An 18,648-nucleotide genomic window follows, 5' to 3' on the forward strand; every position below is an offset into this window, starting at 1 on the left:
AACGAAGATGGTGAGGGGTCTGGAGACCAAGTCCTAGGAGAAAAGGTTGAAGGAGCTCAGAATGTTTAGCCTGGAGAGGAGACGACTAAGAGGTAATATGATAACCCTCTTCAAGTACTTGAAGGGCTATCATAAAGAGGATGGCATGGAGTTATTTTCTGCTGCCCCAGAAGGTCAGACAAGAACCAATGGACTGAAATTAAATCAAAAGAGTTTTCAGCTAAACATGAGGAAGAACTTCCTGACAGAGCGGAACAGGCTTCCTCGGAAGGTGGTGAGCTCTCCTTCTTTGGAGGTTTTAAAGCAGAGGCTAGATGGCCATCTGACGGCAATGCTGATTCTGTGAACCTGGGCAGATCATGAGGGGGAAGGCAGGAAGGGCTGCATCAGTGCTTAGTTCTCGTGGCCTTCTTACATGCTCACGGTGGTGCTGATCACTACTTTGGGGTCAGGAAGCAATTTTCCCCAGGCCAGTTTGGCTAGGGATCCTGGAGGTGTTTTGACATCTCCTGGGCATAGAGCAGGGGTCACTGGGGCAGTTGGGGGTGTAGTTGTGAAGTTCCTGCATTGTGCAGGGGGTTGGACTAGATGACCCCAGAGGTCCCTTCCAACCCTATGGTTCTATGAGTACTCTTGTGTGCACTCTTGAAAATGCTCTTTCAGTACACAAGCACTTTCAGAATTTACTACTACACAAGACCACAATTACTTTCTTTCGTAGCTAAAAAATTTAAACATATTGGGACAGAACCAGCCCTAAATGTCCACTCGCACTAGAGCTCTTCCGCAAGGTGGAACCTCAAGAAAAAGGCAGCAGTAGCTGCCTGCACTAATCGTATGCCCACTTGCATTTCTACTTGCGCCAGTTTTTGTGCAGCCAATTTCTCGACACTATAACATATGTGGAGGAAAGTGGAAGGTGTTGCACAAGAACTTGCACTACGTCCATTTATGTTTCTGCTCGTGCATCGCTGTATCCAAGCCATTGTTTTAAAAAGAAAAGGCTGTTGGCACACAACGCACAATTTGAAGGGGTTTATTTATTTTTGTTTTCAAAGTAGAAGAGCACAACTGCATTGTGTGCAACCTAAAATTAATGGCTTGTATCCAACCATATAGTTTTCCATTTTTTGGAGGGGAGGTGTTAATTTCTGCCAATTCTCCCTTTCACTGCTGACTTCTGCTTTGCCCCGCTCTGCAAAATCCACATATGTTTTCTTTACTTACAATATTTATAAAAGCTACCTTTCCTGCCATGCTTCTACGGAACCAAGGCAAATAAGAACAATGTAGTAACAATCTTCAGGGCTTTTTTTCAAGGGGAACGTGGGGGAACGGAGTTCCGGAACCTCTTGAAAATGGTCACATGGTCGGTGGCCCCGCCCCCTGATCTCCAGACAGAGGGGAGTTTAGATTGCCCTCCGCGCCGCTGAGCGGCGCGGAGGGCAATCTCAACTCCCCTCTGTCTGGAGATCAGGGGGCGGGGCCACCGACCATGTGACCATTTTCTCCGAGGGCAACCCACTGAGTTCCACCACCTCTTTTCCCAGAAAAAAAGCCCCGACAATCTCTATAAAACTAACATTAAAACCAACAAAAATTCAAACTAGAATAAAATCACCCACCCATGGAAATCCCCCTCTGCCTGGGCTCAGACTGGTAGGATCTGTGCCCACAGATATGGGGGGAGGTGATTTGGAAACGGGTTGACTTCATTCATGTAGCTAGTACCAACCCGATGCTCACCTCTTCTGTTTGTCATCTGAACTTTAGCTCCACCGTTGATCAAATACTGCACCGTGTCCAATCGGGAGCTCTCAATGCCTCTCATTAATGGGGTGCCATCGTTGATTGTAAAAGCATCTATATTTGCTCCAGAATTCACAAGGAGTTCAGCAATGTCCTGTTGACCAGCATGGCAAGCGTGGTGGAGAGGGGTCCACATGAAATTGTCTGTTGCGTTCACACTAGCCCTACAGAGAAGGAGTTCATTTATGAGTGAAACATGCGCCGCTCGGCCACTGAAGTTGAATTCCTCCACAGGTGTCTCTTTAGGCCTGCGGAAGTCTGTCTGCAGCTTGCGGAGAGTTGCATTTGCAATGATCATTGACCAAAAGAGCCATATTTCCTTACTTTCATCCTGAGGTATGAGGCCTGCCCCTCAGGGAGGGTTACGGGTCTCTCGGGGTCACTATTTCAGGATGGGAACCACCTGCCAACCACAAACAGCTCTGGGCAAGAGCCTTGGCAACTTTCCTGACACAGGCGTCAGATTGGGAAACAGTGACCGAAAGAGCCCTGGGTTGCATGTCGCTCCCAAGCTACTGAGTAAGCACCACTGGTTTAGGTTATCAGGTGACTTATACAAAATGTTCAGAAGATGAAATATGATTGGTTTTCAAACACCAGAGCTTGGCCTCCAGGCTTCAAACCCAAGGTTACCAACCTCTGGGTGGGCCTGGCGTTCTCCCACAAGTACAATTCATCTCCAGACTACAGAGATCAGGTCCTCTGCAGGATGGAATGTATGACATCATATCCTTGCTCAGCAGGTACGGCCCCCAAATTTCCAGGAATTTCCCAAGAGATGTTGGCAACCTACTCAAAACAGACACTCCCCTTTGGAAGTATCAGGAGGACATGGAGGCCAGTTCCCCTGCTCTCTGTGTAAAACTCTGGAACTAGATCAGGGTAACCCCCAAGTTAGGCTGCCTGCACCCCTCCCAGCTCCTCATATCACTCCCCCCCCCCAGCACTTGCCACATCCCCAATGCTTTTCTATGCATAAAATGCTTTTCAGAGATTCCATTCAGTTACGGCAATGGCTATTCTCTGGCAAGAGACCATGTGTGGCAATCATCCCTGAAGTCCCGCCTATCCTACAGGGCTGTGAACAAATCCTGGTGATTTAAGCCTTATGCAAATCCAGGTACTTGCCAGCCAATCAGAGCCCCTGGAAATCCATTGGATGGAGGGGTGAGCCACCCTCAGCTTAGGAAAGGAGAAGAGAGCCGTTCCCTCAGGCAGCCCCGGAAAAGGGCATCGGCTTTGGCGGGCTTTTCACTTGGGCTTTTAGTGAGGGTTTGGGGCCAGGTTAGGGAAGGAAACTTGCTTTAGTGAGGTAAACAAGCATCATGTGAAGGGCCAGTGAAATCTGGCTTTCTGCATACAGGTTCTGTGACCAGGATCTCTGTGATAACCTGAGTAGTCAGCTTGGCAGCTGAACCTCCAATACTGAGGAACGGTCTGGAGAAAAAGGAATCAAATCTCCCCTCAGTGTTTGTTAACTAAAGATCAGTTCAAGGTGCGAACTCACAGTGGGGGAAACATACAACCTCCGCGGACTGCTGCCGAGAGCCAGTTGTACGTTCTATACTGATTATTCCACACGAAACCTCTACTGTGTTACATCTTATTTTCTTTAAATAAACGTTTGTTGTTCAATTCCATCTTGGTCTTGTCTGTCAAGTACAAACACCTCACCATATTACTCTTGAAGCATCACAAATAAGAGCCTTTTAGGGAACACAAAGTTTACACACCACCAACCAGTTACATAAAACCTGAGCCTCCGCTTTAAGCAGACAGTGGAGGGGGGTTTAAACAAAGAAAAGAATCCAGTGTGTGGGATTTGGCCAGACGTAAGTCCAGGGTAGTTACCTCCAAAGTCTCCCTCGTGTCTTCTCCCCCTTCCCATCCTAGTTGTCACACACCATGACTTTCCTGAAGTCACCCAATGAGCTTCACTCCTCTGAACCAGCATGGTACAGGAGCTTGGGACTTGGGAGACTTGAGTTCAAATCCCTACACAGCCATAAACACTGGCTTTGGCCGAGTCATACTCACTCCCTCTCTCTCTCAACCTGACATATCTCAGAGGGTTGGCACAAGGATAAAATGGAGGAGCACCATATAAGGTGCTCCCAAGTTGCTTGAAGGAAGACTGGGATAAAGAGATGATAAACAGGCTCACCTGTCCACAGCTAAATTCACCATGCCTTGTACCCAATATGATGATACTCGTCACAAATCTAGGAAAATGATTCTTGACCACAGGAAAAACACCTCATGTGAAACAGCCCCCTAAGTCATTAGAGAACGTTAACTTACCCTTTTTCTAAAAGGAATTGCACAGCTTCCATATTACCAATTGCACAGGCTGCCATCAGAGGCGTTTTGAAGAAATGGTCCCTCACATCCACAGGCACCCCTAACTCAAAAGCCTTCTTTAAGGAAGACAGGTCCCCAGCTTTAGTGAGGTAGTTGATGTTCGAAAAGTTTTGCATCGGGTCCTCGATGTACCACCAGGAATCGTCCTGCATAGGATGCTCGGGCGGATGATCGCGATTGAAGCGGTTGCAGTCGGTAACATTCTGATAGGTCTGTACCATGTAATCCGGAGGCCCGCCATCAGGGCGCCGTGGCCGGGACTCCTCTGGGATGACACAGATTGGTAATGGGATGACAAACTTGCCCTTCTTGCCTTTCGCCTTCTTGCCTTTCTTCTTTTTGGGACCGTAAGATGAAAGGAGGAAAGCCTTCTGCAAGTACCGATTGCCCCTCAAAAATTCCTCGATGTTCACTCCCCCAGTGCGTGTCTTCTCGTGAGCCTGAGCAATTGTGGGGAGTTGTTCGGTATTCGCAAAGGGACACCGCTCCTCAATGACAGCAATAAAATCCTCTTTGGATACTGTTCCGTCACCTCTGTCTACAGCCTCGAAGACCTCTCGAAGGGTTTCCTGATGTTCCACTGACCAGTCATGCAGCCTGACTGCCCAGGGTGGGTTCGGGTTCTTGACTCCCGGCTTGGGCTTGGAATACTTGGCAAAGCGCCGTTCGATTTTACGAATTTCCTTGGCTGCTGCTTTAAATCCAGCGTCTTTCGCAACAGCTCTGGGCGTCTTTTTCTCCAAATTCCTCCATGTTGGATCACAGCCTAAATTGTTTAATAAAACACATTTCACCAAAGACTAGAGACAGCTTTTTCTTTTTAATCAAGAGCATTTCTGTTTATGGGATTCTTCAACAGAAGTGGATGGATTGTTTTAGTTAATTACTCTTGGGATTCTCACAAAATCGGAGTCAACTGACACATTAAAGGGTAATACATTTTTATTCCAGAATCGGCCTTCATGGACTAGAATCTGTTCCAATAGATAGAAGCCCTCATTAAGTAGACATTAATATGGGAAGGTATGAAGATTTTTTTTAAATGAAACAAACAGGAACAAAGGGACAAGACAGGCAAGAAATACACGGTAAGATGTAATTATGTGGACTGAGACCGGCGTATCTGTGGGACCGCCTCTCCCTATATGAGCCCTGGAGGATGCTTCGATCCAGCGACAAACAGCTGTTAATGGTCCCTGGCCCCAGGGAGGCCCGCCTAGCATTGACCAGAGCCAGGGCCTTTTCGATCCTGACTCCAACCTGGTGGAACGCTCTGTCTAAAGAGACCATGGCCCAGCCAGATTTGTTATCCTTCCGCCGAGCCTGCAAGATGGAGCTGTTCTGCCAGGCGTATATGGTTGACACTGGTTGGGCCTCCCCACCGGCCGACTAGAGGAAAACATGCCGCCCTACTAGAAGTATCTACCACCCAGCCTGTTACATACTTTTGGAGATGGTTGGGTGGTGGGTTTTGGAGACATCTGCTGTTGTATGTTTTAAATATTTATGTGGTTTTAAAGCTATATGTATTTTAAATTACTATACCAATTGTAATCCGCTTTGAGCCTGCTGATGCGGGGAGGGCGGAATATAAATTGAATTAAATAAATAAAATTATATAAAATTCAAATGTAATTGCAGAGATGTGGAACATCAAAATGATGCTAGTTGGGGGCCAGCCATGTATCAGTTGGAATACATCCACTGATTACGCCAACAGTGTACAATTGCCAAAGTGAGGGCTTCTTAAGCCATGCCACTTCACACGGTTGCCTTTTTTCTGAGTCCTGACGAGGTGAGAGGCGTCCCAAGAAACCTAACAGCTGCACAGCCTCTTCTTGCCCCTCAGGTTTCTGCCTTTCACTTGCTCTCTGGGCAGCAGCTGTTTTTCAAAGAAGGAAGAGCACAAGCAGAAGTCATGGCTCAAAGATAGAGCGCCCACTTTGCACGCAGAAGGTCCTGGTTCGATCCCTGACACCTCTAATTAAAAGGATCGGGTAGGAGGTAATGTGAAAGGCCTCCACCTGAAACCCTGATGAGATGCTGTCAGCCAGAGCAGACAAACTCGAGCTTGACCGACCAATCGCCGGACTCAGGATAAGGCAGCTTCATGTACTCAGTACATCAGGGAGGATGCATTAGGTCAGTGGTAGAGTATCTGTTTTACACACTGAAAGGCCCAGATTCAACCTCCAGCATCTCCCGTTAAAATGATCCGGTAGCAAGTTATGGTACTGCCATGTCTGCATACCATTTATCCATGCCATTGATGTATTCTCTGTTCTCTGTCATTAACCTGAGCTGTTCCCTGTATTGATATACTGTATACTTGATGCCATGCTCATATAATGTAGCCACATAATCAAGCCAACCTGAGCCTGCCTGAAATCAAAAGTACTAATACTGTTTTCACAGAAAAGTAACTAGCCTGTTATCTCTCCAAATATGCTGCGCTGGCCTTGCAGCTGGAAGGCAGAGAGAAAGACTTTCAGTTCTTTGAGTCCAGACAAAACTATTGTGTTCTCATGGAACTTTTTACTTTTTGCGCCTAAATGCAAAATGCTCCCAAAGGGAGGGGGGATTGTACTCTCTCTATATATAGTGCTTATACTTGTATATTCATTCCTGCCAACTTTCCCATCTATGGATGAACCCATGAACTTAATGGATCTCTAAATAAAAACCTTTTCAACCAATGCACTGGAGTGCTTGCTGTGAGGGGTTTGGGGGTCTATCTGCCATGGACTGCCGTCCTTAGAACGGTCAGGTAAAGGCCCTGGAGGGCAGCTGCCAATCCAAGTACACAACACGGAGCTTGACAGACCAAGGGTCTGACTCAGCAGGAAGCAGCTTCACATGTTCAAGGAACACTCAAGCAGAAGAGAGGCGGCACTCATATATCATTGACTGTTACACTACAGCAACCATTCACAGCTGATTTGTCTTGTCCACTACTGAAAAAAACAGCTGTGAATTATTGCTACTATACCACAGTGATTTGCAATACCCAGGGCTTTTTTTCAGCAGGAACACAGTGGAATGGAGTTCTGGCACCTCTTGTAAATGGTCACATGGCCGGTGGCCCCGCCCCCTGATCTCCAGACAGAGGGGAGTTTAGATTGCCCTCCGTGCCGCTTGGCACGGAGGGCAATCTAAACTCTCCTCTGTCTGGAGATCAGGGGGCGGGGCCACCGGCCATGTGACCATTTTCTCCAAGGGCAACCCACTGAGTCCCACCACCTCTTTCCCTAGAAAAAAAGCCCTGGCAATACCCAACAACGTATAAATGCAGCCAGTGAAGTCCTAACAACTGTAGCAAAAGACAGGGTGCAGCCAACCATCCTTCATCCAGCTTCAGTGGTTCTTCGTCTAGTGGAAGTTGGAGTGACGCTCCTTAGGCTAGAGGAAAGCTTCAAACTTTGCTCAGCAGAGCGAGAGGATTGGGGGCGGGAAGTTGCAGCTTTCTCCCTGGGCGTCTTGCTCCCGGGGAGCTGCTGTGGAGAAAGCCGATGTGTCAGTGTAGCCGAGCAGGACGCCCAGGGAGAAAGTTGCAACTGACCGCCCCCAAAGATCGTTGAGAGCAGGCTTGTGACTAGAGGAACGATTTGCAAAAGCTGCTGCTGCTGCTGCCGGCTTTCTCTGGCTCTTCAGGCAGCGATTCTAACAGAGAGGGGAAGGACACTCGGACTTCAGTTCCCAGGAAAACTTGCGAAAATGATCAAGTGTTCTACACGTGAAAAAAGTCACTTGTAGCTTGGCTCTGAGAGGGCAGAATGGGCAAGCAGGGCAGCCCTTATGGGGAGTCTATGGTTGCAACCAATGGTTGCATCTTTCTATGCAATATTTCATGACAGGGAAATCCTAAGCAGAGTTGCACCAGTCTACGCCCCTGGGCTGCAAAGGGGGCCATTCCCCTTAGGAGAAGCAGATGTACGAACGGGGCATAGCGAGACACTGTTGAGAACTGGCTGGCACACATCTGTGTAGAAACCAGTAGAGAGGCATTGGTGAGAAAACATTTGCCTGCCCTGAGAGAGAGAGGGGGAGAGACAGAAAGAATAATGCGTGTTATCTTTACCTCTTTGACCTATAAATTTGCAACATTCGGTAAAACCCCCCGCAGCGGCATAGTGAAGGGGGGTGTTTCCATTCATGGCGATGAGGCCCACGTCTCCGTCATAAGCCGAAATAATCTTCAGGATCTGAAGGAAGCCCAATCAATTTTATTATATTCAAAAATGGATCTTTTTCTCAGCAGCAAAACTGTTTTGACCATTTAACAACTACTACCGTACGACACTGAATGCCCGATTGAGATGCAACAGAAAGGACAGAACTCCTCCTACACTGAAAAGCTGCTGTTTGTGTACTCGGCGGGGGGGGGGGGGGGGGAGGCTGGGGAATGAACAAGTCAGTTACTCTTGATTTGTGAATTATGCATATAACAACGTTTGTATTTAAGGCTTGATGTATTGTAAGCTGGAAATTGTATTTTGCATCTGGAATACATTATATTCTGGCTACTATATGTAGATTATGAAATGATTGCTTGAATTGTGGAGGCGGGGTTTCTTTAGCTGGCATTTGCTCTTTGTAAAAGGAAGCCTATAGCACCGCTGCACTTTGAATTTGCATGAAGCTGCTAGCTGCTTTAGACCGTATACCTCTAAAAACTGATTCTTTTTGAAAAAAACATCTCTTTAGACTTGATAATATCTATAAATTGACATGTGTTTATGATATAACGGCGTGTTGTTAATTGTGTTACTTTGTACTTTAAATGTTATAGTAAGTAAATCACGGTTTTTTTCTCTATTGTATTGGGTATGGCCAGGGGTTTTTTTCTGGGAAAAGAGGTGGTGGAACTCAGTGGGTTGCCCTCGGAGAAAATGGTCACATGGTTGGTGGCCCTGCCCCCTGATCTCCAGACAGAGGGGAGTTGAGATTGCCCTCCGCGCCGCTGGAGTGGCGCGGAGGGCAATCTCAACTCCCCTCTGTCTGGAGATCAGGGGGCGGGGCCACCAGCCATGTGACCATTTTCAAGAGGTTCTGGAACTCCGTTCCACCGCGTTCCAGCTGAAAAAAAGCCCTGGGTACGGCTTTCCGTGACTCTGTTTTGGACATTCCACGTAGAAGTGTGGCTCCAGTTTGGCATTCAAAAGTGGAGCAGGTTTTTCGAAGCATCCATATGATGTCGATGCCTAATTGTCCACTTCATTATTTTGTCTTGGAGATGAACAGTGTATTGGCCAAGTCTGCAGATGACACGGAACTGTTTAGAATGATGAAAACCCAAGCTGACTGTGAAGGACAGTAAGGATCTCCACACATTGGGTGACTGGGCAACAGTGTGGCAAGTGAAGTATAGGGCCAAGCTAGAAGTGACGAATTACACTTGAATGGCAAGTGAACAGACTCACGTGTATTCCTCCCTGCTCACTTGCACTGCACTTGCACTCCACTCGATCACGAAGTGATCAAGCACAAGTGAACAGGGAGGAATACATGTGAGTGTATTCAAGTGTAATTCATCACTTCTAGCTTGGCCCTCAGTGTAGGCAAGTGTCAGCTGGTGCACACTGGAACAAAGAATCCCCAAGTCAAAAATATGCTAAGGAGGTCTGAACACAGGTTGGACACTTGTCAGCTTCCCTCAAGTTTTGATGGGAAATGTAGGCAGCTGGGCAAAATGTTGGACAAGTGACAGTCACTGGACAGCAGACGGAGAGCCAAGCTGCAAGACCGGGAAGCCTACATTTCCCATCAAAACTTGAGGGAAGCTGACAAGTGTCCAACCTGTGTCAGGCATCACTTGTAGCTTGGCCCTCAGAGGGAAAGAGATCTCAAGGCTGAGTGGACAGCTCAATTATAGTGTCAACTCAGTGTGCTACAGCAGTGAAAAAGGCAAACTCTATGCTGGGAATTATTGGGAAAGGGGTTGAAAATAAAATGGCCAATATTATAATGCTCCTGTACAGATCTATGGTGCAGCCTCACTTAGGGCGAAGCTACAAGTGACGAATGACACTTGAACGGCAAGTGTATTTCTCCCTGTTCACTTGCGTTCCACTCAATCCACTTGCCGTTCAAGTGTCACTCGTCACTTGTAGCTTGGCCCTCAGAATATTGTGCACAGTTCTGGTCACTGAATCTCCAAAAGGACACTGAGAAGCACAGAAGGGGGCAACTAAGACAATTTTAGAAGTTGGAGCCCTTTTCCTACAAAGAAAGCCTGAAGAGGCTGGGGGTTGTCAGCTCAGAAAAGGGGTGAGGGCACAATAAAGATTTATAAAATTATGCATGGGGTAGAAACGGTAGACAGAAAACTTTTTCTCCCTATCCCATAATACTAGCACTTAAGGGCATCCAATCAAGTTGATGGGCAGTGGATTCAGGATGGACAAAAGGAAATACTTCTTTACACAATGCATGATTAAGATGTGGAATTAACCGGCAGAGGAAGTTGTGATGGCTACAGGCAGAGACAATTAAAAGGGGATTAGACAGAATCAGGGAGGAGAGAGGCCTATCAGCGGTCACGAGCCTCCACATCCAGAGGCAGTCAACCTCCGAATCCCAACTGGGGAAGCCTCTATGCCTCTATGCCCTGGTGACCCTCCACAGTAATGGGCTGGGCCCTATGTGAGACAAGTGCTGGCCTAGACGGGCCACTGGTCTGACCCAGCAGGGCTCCGATGTGTATTGGGGGGGGGGACCAGACTGAGAATGCTCGAGGGCCCCCGCCTCTGTATTTGAGGCAATAAGGAGAGCTCTGCAGAGAATTGCTACCGTGCGGAAGCGACCTCTCTTTGCAGAGTGGATTGCATACAACCCACCCACCAGTGTAAAATTCCCTTTCATTTCCTAGAATATCACCATGATTTTGTTCCTTGACGAAGCCCTCGTATTGCAAGTTTTCTTCTATGCCATGCCTAGAACTACTTTGTGGGGGGGGGGGGCAGTTAAAAGAATTAAATATCCATAATAAAAAGACTTTCACAGGAACCATTTTTGACAGTTAGTGATTCTAGGGACCTTCTCTGCATAGCTGCACGAGTCAATCAGAACTGCTGCTTTTAAGCGTGTCGTTTTAGAGGGGCCGCCCACAGGAGAACGTTGCCTTGCTGGCCTTCCCAGGGGCTACTGTGGGAACAGAAGGGACGAGAGCGCACACTGCGTCCCCTCTCCCCTTGCCCACCTCCTGCCAGATCAAGCACCAAATACATCCAGGCTCATGCCTTGCATAAGAACACGAAGCAACGCTGGTGGACAGCTGGGATCAGCTGAGGCAGGGCTGGATCTACCGTACGCACATAAACACCCTTAGAGCCAAGCTACAAGTGACGCCTGACACAGGTTGGACACTTGTCAGCTTCCCTCAAGTTTTGATGGGAAATGTAGGCGTCCTGGTCTGGCAGCTGTAATGGAGAGCCAAGCTGTAAAACCAGGACGCCTACATTTCCCGCCAAAACCTGAGGGAAGCTGACAACAAGTGTCCAACCTGTGAAAGGCGTCACTCGTAGCTTGGCTCTTAGACTGGGCAAGGGGAGTCCGCCCATTGTCACTCGGCTCATGTTATGGAACTGAAGAAGTTCACAAGGTGCTGCAGGCTAGGGTAATCAGCTACACGAAAAAGACAAGATTTGTCCTAATTAAAATTGAGGGGGTACAAAACAAGAGCGTGGATTGCTGTCAAAAACTGGAGCCTTGCATCGAGTCCCATATGAAGAGCAGTTACAGAAATACATGATCATAGATCCAGAGGAGTTAGCCGTGTTAGTCTCTAGTCGCAAAATAGAAAAAGACTCCAGTAGCACCTTCCAGACTAACCAACTTTACTGTAGCATAAGCTTTCGAGAACCACAGTTCTCTTCGTCAGATGCATTGATGCATCTGACAAACAGACCTGTGGCTCTCGAAAGCTTATGCTACAGTAAAGTTGGTTAGTCTTAAAGGTGCTACTGGACTCTTTTCTATAGAAACACACTGCAGGGCCAATACTTCATATGCTTTATCACCCCTCTTACCTAACTGTGCATTTTTATCCTGCCCTAACTCAAAGACAGTGGTGACCATGTCCCCCCCACACACTTTTATCCTCACAACGATCCTGTCAGGAAGGTTATCCTAGGGGGAGCTTATTCACTGGGTGGGAAGCTGAGCCCAGATCTCACAGGTTGTGTGCTCTGTCCACAATGCTCTATCCCACTTCCCTTAGAAACAATGTTGCGTGGTTCTCTAGCTACAAGAACAGAGCAGAAATGCAAAGAATCCAGTAGCACCTTTAAGACTAACCAACTTTATTGTAGCAAAAGCTTTCGAGAGCCACAGCTCTCTTTGTCAGATGCATCGTCAGCTTTCAAGAACCACAGCTCTCTTCTTCAGATGCTACAATAAAGTTGGTTAGTCTTAAAGGTGCTACTGGACTCTTTGCTATTTTGCTACGGCAGACTAATATGGCTAACTCCTCTAGAGCAGAAAAGGAAAGCAAAGATGCCAATTTCAGAAGCAGCCCTGCACTCCCTGTGTTGGATGCAGCATAACATTTCCATCTGCACTAGAGCTCCTCTGCAAGAGGAAATGCATGAAAAAGACTGCCGCAGCTGCTTGCTCTAAGTAAAACTTATGGTAGCCCCACTTGCATTTTGGCTTGCACGAGATTTTCTGCAACCAATTATGGGGCACCATAATATATAAAGGGGACATTGCTAGACATTAAACAAGATCATGTACAGGGGGGAACTGTGTGAAGTCCAGGGCTTTTTTTCAGCAGGAACGCGGTGGAACGGAGTTCCGGCACCTCTTGAAAATGGTCACCTGGCTGGTGGCCCCGCCCCCTGATCTCCAGACAGAGGGGAGTTTAGATGGCCCTCCACACTGCCGAGCGGCGCGGAGGGCAATCTAAACTCCCCTCTGTCTGGAGATCAGGGGGCGGGGCCACCAGCCAGGTGACCATTTTCTCCGAGGGCAACCCGCTGAGTTCCACCACCTCTTTCCCCAGAAAAAAAACCCCTGGTGAAGTCCATTTACATTTCCACTTGCACACTTCCAATTGCCGAACCCAAGCCACTGGACGTACTTTCAAGCCTCGTTCAGTTCCCTATACACATAATCATTAGTAATGTTCATGATGGAGCTTTAGAAAGAAGTGGAAGGGTTTTCTTTAAATCATTATAAACAAATGTCAAAAAAACCCTTCCAGGCACCATCAGGACAGACTTGGCTTCACGGCACGTCCACCATTCTTCTCAGAGTGGCAGAACACAGGGGTTGCATATATTGACTGGAAGACTCGCCCTCCAAGTTGTGTGAAATCGCTTGACATTAGGAAGCCATGGGTGAGGGGAATTCCATTAAAAACAGGGGGGAGGGTGAAATATATGCAATACTTACTTTCCTATCAAGCCTAAACCTATTTTGCCACTTTAACAATGTAAAAATGCATCATTTATAACTTAGGTGGCTCATAAAATGATATTCATTGTCATGTTTATGGAATGCAAAGTATATCTTGTCTTCTAAAAGAAAAATTGCAGCGTACTCAATACTAAAGCACAAGAGAGTTGCAAATTGCTTAGCACATTTCACCCACTGTAAAAGAAAGAAAAAAGCTGTTTCCCAAACATTTCCCAATTTGCCCACTGGAAAAACAGAGAAGTCCTCAGACTTTTTCATGCTCTATACTTTGAGTGAGTAAAACTTTGTCTTAAAAAGCATTTTGCAGTGCCTGCAGAAATTACAATAATGATGATGATGATGATGATGATGATGATGATAACAGCAGCATTTGATTTAAATACCGCCCTTCAGGACAACTTAACACGCACTCAGAGCGGTTTACAAAGTATGCCATTATTATCCCCACAACAAAACACCCTGTGAGGTGGGTGGGGCTGAGAGAGCTCCTTGTAGCTGTGACTCGCCCAAGGTGATCCAGCTGGCTGCAAGTGGAGGAGTGGGGAACCAAACCCGGCTCTCCAGATTAGAGTCCTGTGCTCAGTTTGCACAGTCTGTACTTCTTAATATTTCTCTATATAGACATGTGCCCAATTATATACCACCCATCAGGACAACTTAATGCCACACTCAGAGTGGTTTACAAAGTGTGTTGTTACCCTCATGACAAATCAACCTGTGAGGTGGGTGGGGCTGAGAGAGCTCTGGGAGAGATGTGATTGGCCCAAGGTCACTCAAGCAGAGGAGTGGGAAATCAAACCCAGCTCTCCAGATTAGAGTCTCACGCTCTTAGCCACTATACCAAACTGGCTCCAGAGGAACTAGAAAAAAAGGTATCCAGGAAAGAAGGAAAACCCTTTTCCCTTCCAATTTCTGCCATTTTTTCTTTGTCCCTTGACAAATGCTTCTTACTAGCAAGAAACAAACTGAGCCCCCTGCCCCCGCCCCTTGCAATAAAGAACTGGGTACCTTTGCTTCTGGGTACCTTTGTACCATCAACCAAGAATACCTCAAAAAAACCTCCTTTAGCTGCAAAATGTGCCGCGTGGTGTCTTTCATTGTCAAAAATATTAACATCACCGCCTCTCTCGAGGATGCCACGGACTATTTCCAAAACACCTTCTCTCGATGCTTCCATCAGGGCAGAGCGTCCCGTTGCCTGCAAATTAGAGAAGTTTAATTACATACACATTTAGAGGATATGGCAAACAGATGTTCTGGTTCCACTGAGAATTTGTTCACATGGGTTGAGAAAAAATTCCCTTCCCATCTATTTTTCCTATCTATTTTTTTTTATCACAGCCTTTTGCCAAGGAGCTCAGTGTGGTGTTCACAATCCTCCCTCCTCATTTTATCTTTCCAAAACCCGTGTGAGATAGGTTTAGTTCACCATGATTATTCACCAGAGTAGAAGTTTGAAGCCAAATCTCTTAGTTTCTAAAAGATGCTCTAACTAGTACGTCATTCTGCCTTCCCTCGCAATCTCCCAGGAAAAACATAGGGCCAAGCTAGAAGTGATAGATTACACTTGAATGGCAAGTGAACAGACTTGCGTGTATTCCTCCCTGTTCGCTTGCGCTCCACTTGCACTCCACTCAATCACGTAGTTGGGACTAGAGCAGTTTTTACTTTGTATTAGGCTGTTGTTTTATTGTGATTTTATTGAATATGAGTGATTCCGCACATGTTCCAATCCTCTTTATAGATCATTGAGAACAGATTTTTTTTTGTGCGGAACAAATAATCCACCTCAAACGATTGATAAAGTGCATTGAAAACACATTATCCAACGTGGGCGGAATCAGCCTGTATTATATTTTTGTATTGGTTTTTGTTGTAATTGTTGTGAACCACTTTGAGATCTTAACGGAAGAAAGTGGTATAAAAATTGAATTAAATAAATAGGACCATCAGCACCATGAAGTGGAACCACTCAGGATTCTTCCGCTGCGTTCTGTTTTTAGCACTTGGGATGTGTCATTATGCTTCTCCCCCAGGGGTCCAGAGGGAGAGCAAACTCCCCCAAGACCCCAATGTATCCATTCACATTGGCTAAAGGTAATGGAGAAGAAACAGCAGTGCCTGTGCGACCTTCGGCTTTTGCAGCGTCCTACAGGAAGCCTAACTCTCTATCTAGTGAATCAGAATTCATGATTAATAATAAAATTATCAACATTAAATCCTAAATACTAATGTCGTACTATGTTGGGGGTGAGGTGCAACAGGACTGTGCATTGCACTGGCCCCCTGGGTGGCCCCTCTGCAGCCACGTGCCCCCCCCCGCCGCCACCGCATAAGACGACAAGAACAGCCTTACGAGGTTCACCGAATTGGGGTTCGCTCCTCTATCCAAGAAGTTCATGCACATATCCTTGATCTCGTGAGCTTGCTCACAGGCTTGCAAGAAAACCGGCTTCCCGTCAAACGTCACGTTATTCACATCCGCCCCATACTCCAGGACCATTTGAACACAGCGGAAGTGCCGCTTGGTGGGCAAAATGCAATAGAACAAAATACCTGCACAGAAGAGCAAAGGAGTGGCTTGCCAGGCACCCACAGCATGGAACAGACCAACCAGCCATTAACCGTGGTGTTTAAAGCCCTTCACGGACTGGGACCTGCATGCCTACGGGACCGCCTCTTCCATTACGTCCCCTGCAGGGTGTTGCGCTCTGCAGACAAGCAACTCCTGGTGGTCCCCGGCCCGAAGGACATCCGTCTGGCCTTAGCCAGGGCCAGGGCTTTTTCTGCCCTGGCCCCGGCCTGGTGGAACACTCTCCCGCTGGAGATCCGGGCCCTGTGGAACCTGTTGCAATTCCGCAGGGCCTGTAAAACAGAGATGTTCCACCAGGCCTTTGGCTGAGTGCCAGCGGGTGCCCTCCTTCTTCCATCTAAGACCACCACCTTTTCTGTGGCTGCCCTCAGCCATCTGCTATGCCCGTATACTGACTCCCAATATTTGTTTAAATAACCTGCTCCTGGACTATTTTATTGACTTTTAAAAAATTATTGATTTTATGGGTTTTTGACTTTTAATGTATTTTTTTAATGTTGTTAGCCGGCCTGAGCCCATCTGTGGGGAGGGCGGGGTATAAATCGAATCAAATAAATAAATAATAATAAAGGTTAAATCCTAGGGGACGGGCTGTGGCTCTGTGGCAAAACATCTATTTTGTAAGCAGAAGGTCCCAGGTTCAATCCCTACATCCCCAGTTAAAAGGTTCAGGGAGAAGGTGATGTGAAAGCCCTCTAGCTGAGATCTGGAGAGCCACCACCAGGCAGAGTAGACAATACCGGCCTGGACAGACCAACGGTTTGACTCAGCATAAGGCAGGTTCATTGTTCAAGAACGCAACTCCTCCTCCCATTTTTTTACCAGTCTGGATCCTTCTTACCTTTTCCTTCCTCGTCAACTATCGTCATATCCGCCTCCGCCTGCACCAACACATCCAATGCCAAGTCGTGGCCGAGTTCGGCAGCTTTCATCGCTGGGGTGCGCCCCATTCGATCCTGGACGTCCGGATGAGCGCCGAGCTCCAAGAGGAAGTGGCACATGTCAATGTCGTTGGCGACGCAAGCCAAGTGAAGGGCGCTATCTCCATTGACAGGCTCGGTGAAGTTGATGAGTTCAGGGTATCCAAGTCTGGTGAGCTTTTCAATCTGCTTCTTGTCCTTCTGACGGACACACTGGAGGACTTTGTAGATTTGTAGGTTTTCAAGTCTTTTATCGGCCAAAGACATTCTCAGTTAACTGACGATAGGCTCCTCCCATACAGATGGTTTCTGGATGAAAAAGGAGAGTCCATTATTTTCCTCCACAATACAATCAACTCAACAAACCCTTTTACTCCCCCGTCCATTCATTCACACCATTTGTCCCTCACCTTTCAGTGCAACCTTGTTGAACCTGTAACTACTACTGGAAATGTGGGAAAGGGCATCTCTACAAAATAACTACCATGGGAGGCAGGCCCAACCACAAAACGGCTACCATGGGAACTGGGGCCACAACAGACGGTTGGCAAGTTCCAAGCCACGCATCCTCCTAAAATGGGGGGCACCTGTTTCTAAATGGGGTCTTTTTGCTCCAATGAGCTACAGGAAAGCTCAGACTGAGGGCCAAGCTCGAAGTGACGAATGACACTTGAATGGCAAGTGAACAGATTCGCATGCATTCCTCCCTAATCGAGTGGAGGGCAAGTGGAGCGCAAGTGAACAGGGAGGAATACACCTGAGAGCGGGACCACAAGTGACGCCTGACACAGGTTGGACACTAGTCAGCTTCCCTCAAGTTTTGATGAGAAATGTAGGCATCCTGGTCTCGCAGCTTGGCTCTCCGACTGCTGTCCAATGGACTTTTCAACTGTCACTTGTCCAACATTCCGCCAAGCTGCCTACATTTCCCATCAAAACTTGAGGGAAGCTGGCAAGTGTCCAACCTGTGTCAGGCGTCACTTGTGGTCCCGCTCTGAGTCTGTTCACTTGCCGTTCAAGTGTCATTTGTCACTTCTAGTTTGGTCCTGACTTTTTACTTCTGAGAAAGAAGCCAGTGGGCCCCAGGAAACGTACTGAGGGCCATCAGGTTCCCACGTGATCACAATGTGGATCACAGCAGTACATCTTGTGCCCTTCCCCAAGGCAGCTTCAGTAATATCAAAACAATATAAATGATCAGAACCAGGGGCGATGCCAGGGTTTCTGGCACCCACGGCCATCCCTATATGCGTGCGTGCTATATGCGCGCGCCCCCGGACTGCATGATGACGTCACCGCATGATGACGTCATCACGCAGCAAGCCGGCCCCATTGGCCAGCAGATGGCTGGGATGGCACACAGAGGCTGCCCGTGCTCTGGACACCTGCCGTCCCTGGCCCACAGCTGCTGTGCCCAGCCGGGGGCATGTGGCAGTGGCGGCCCTGGGCTGGCCAGCTGCAGAAGCTGCAGGCCAGGCATACCAGCTCCATGGCACGCACCTCCGCCCCCGGCACCCCCTCCGGCACCCCCTCAAGTGCCCCAGAGCC

At 47.6% G+C, this 18,648-nt stretch overlaps 1 protein-coding gene across 1 annotated transcript in view; it reads right to left on the bottom strand.

Annotated features, from left to right (window-relative positions):
* The window catches only part of ANKEF1 (ankyrin repeat and EF-hand domain containing 1), a 30,294-nt gene extending 12,927 nt beyond the window's left edge, over positions 1-17,367 (bottom strand). The window contains exons 1-6 of the mRNA XM_054992018.1: positions 17,022-17,367; positions 15,944-16,143; positions 14,636-14,785; positions 8,249-8,372; positions 4,111-4,936; positions 1,747-1,973 (exon numbers count right to left, since the gene is read on the bottom strand). Of these exons, the coding sequence (XP_054847993.1) occupies positions 1,747-1,973; positions 4,111-4,936; positions 8,249-8,372; positions 14,636-14,785; positions 15,944-16,143; positions 17,022-17,367 (1,873 nt within the window). The remainder of the gene's footprint in view (positions 1-1,746; positions 1,974-4,110; positions 4,937-8,248; positions 8,373-14,635; positions 14,786-15,943; positions 16,144-17,021) is intronic.
* Between the last annotated feature and the right edge of the window lie 1,281 nt (positions 17,368-18,648).

Source organism: Eublepharis macularius, chromosome 1, assembly GCF_028583425.1.
Source record: "Eublepharis macularius isolate TG4126 chromosome 1, MPM_Emac_v1.0, whole genome shotgun sequence".
Classification (NCBI taxonomy): Eukaryota; Metazoa; Chordata; class Lepidosauria; order Squamata; family Eublepharidae; genus Eublepharis; species Eublepharis macularius.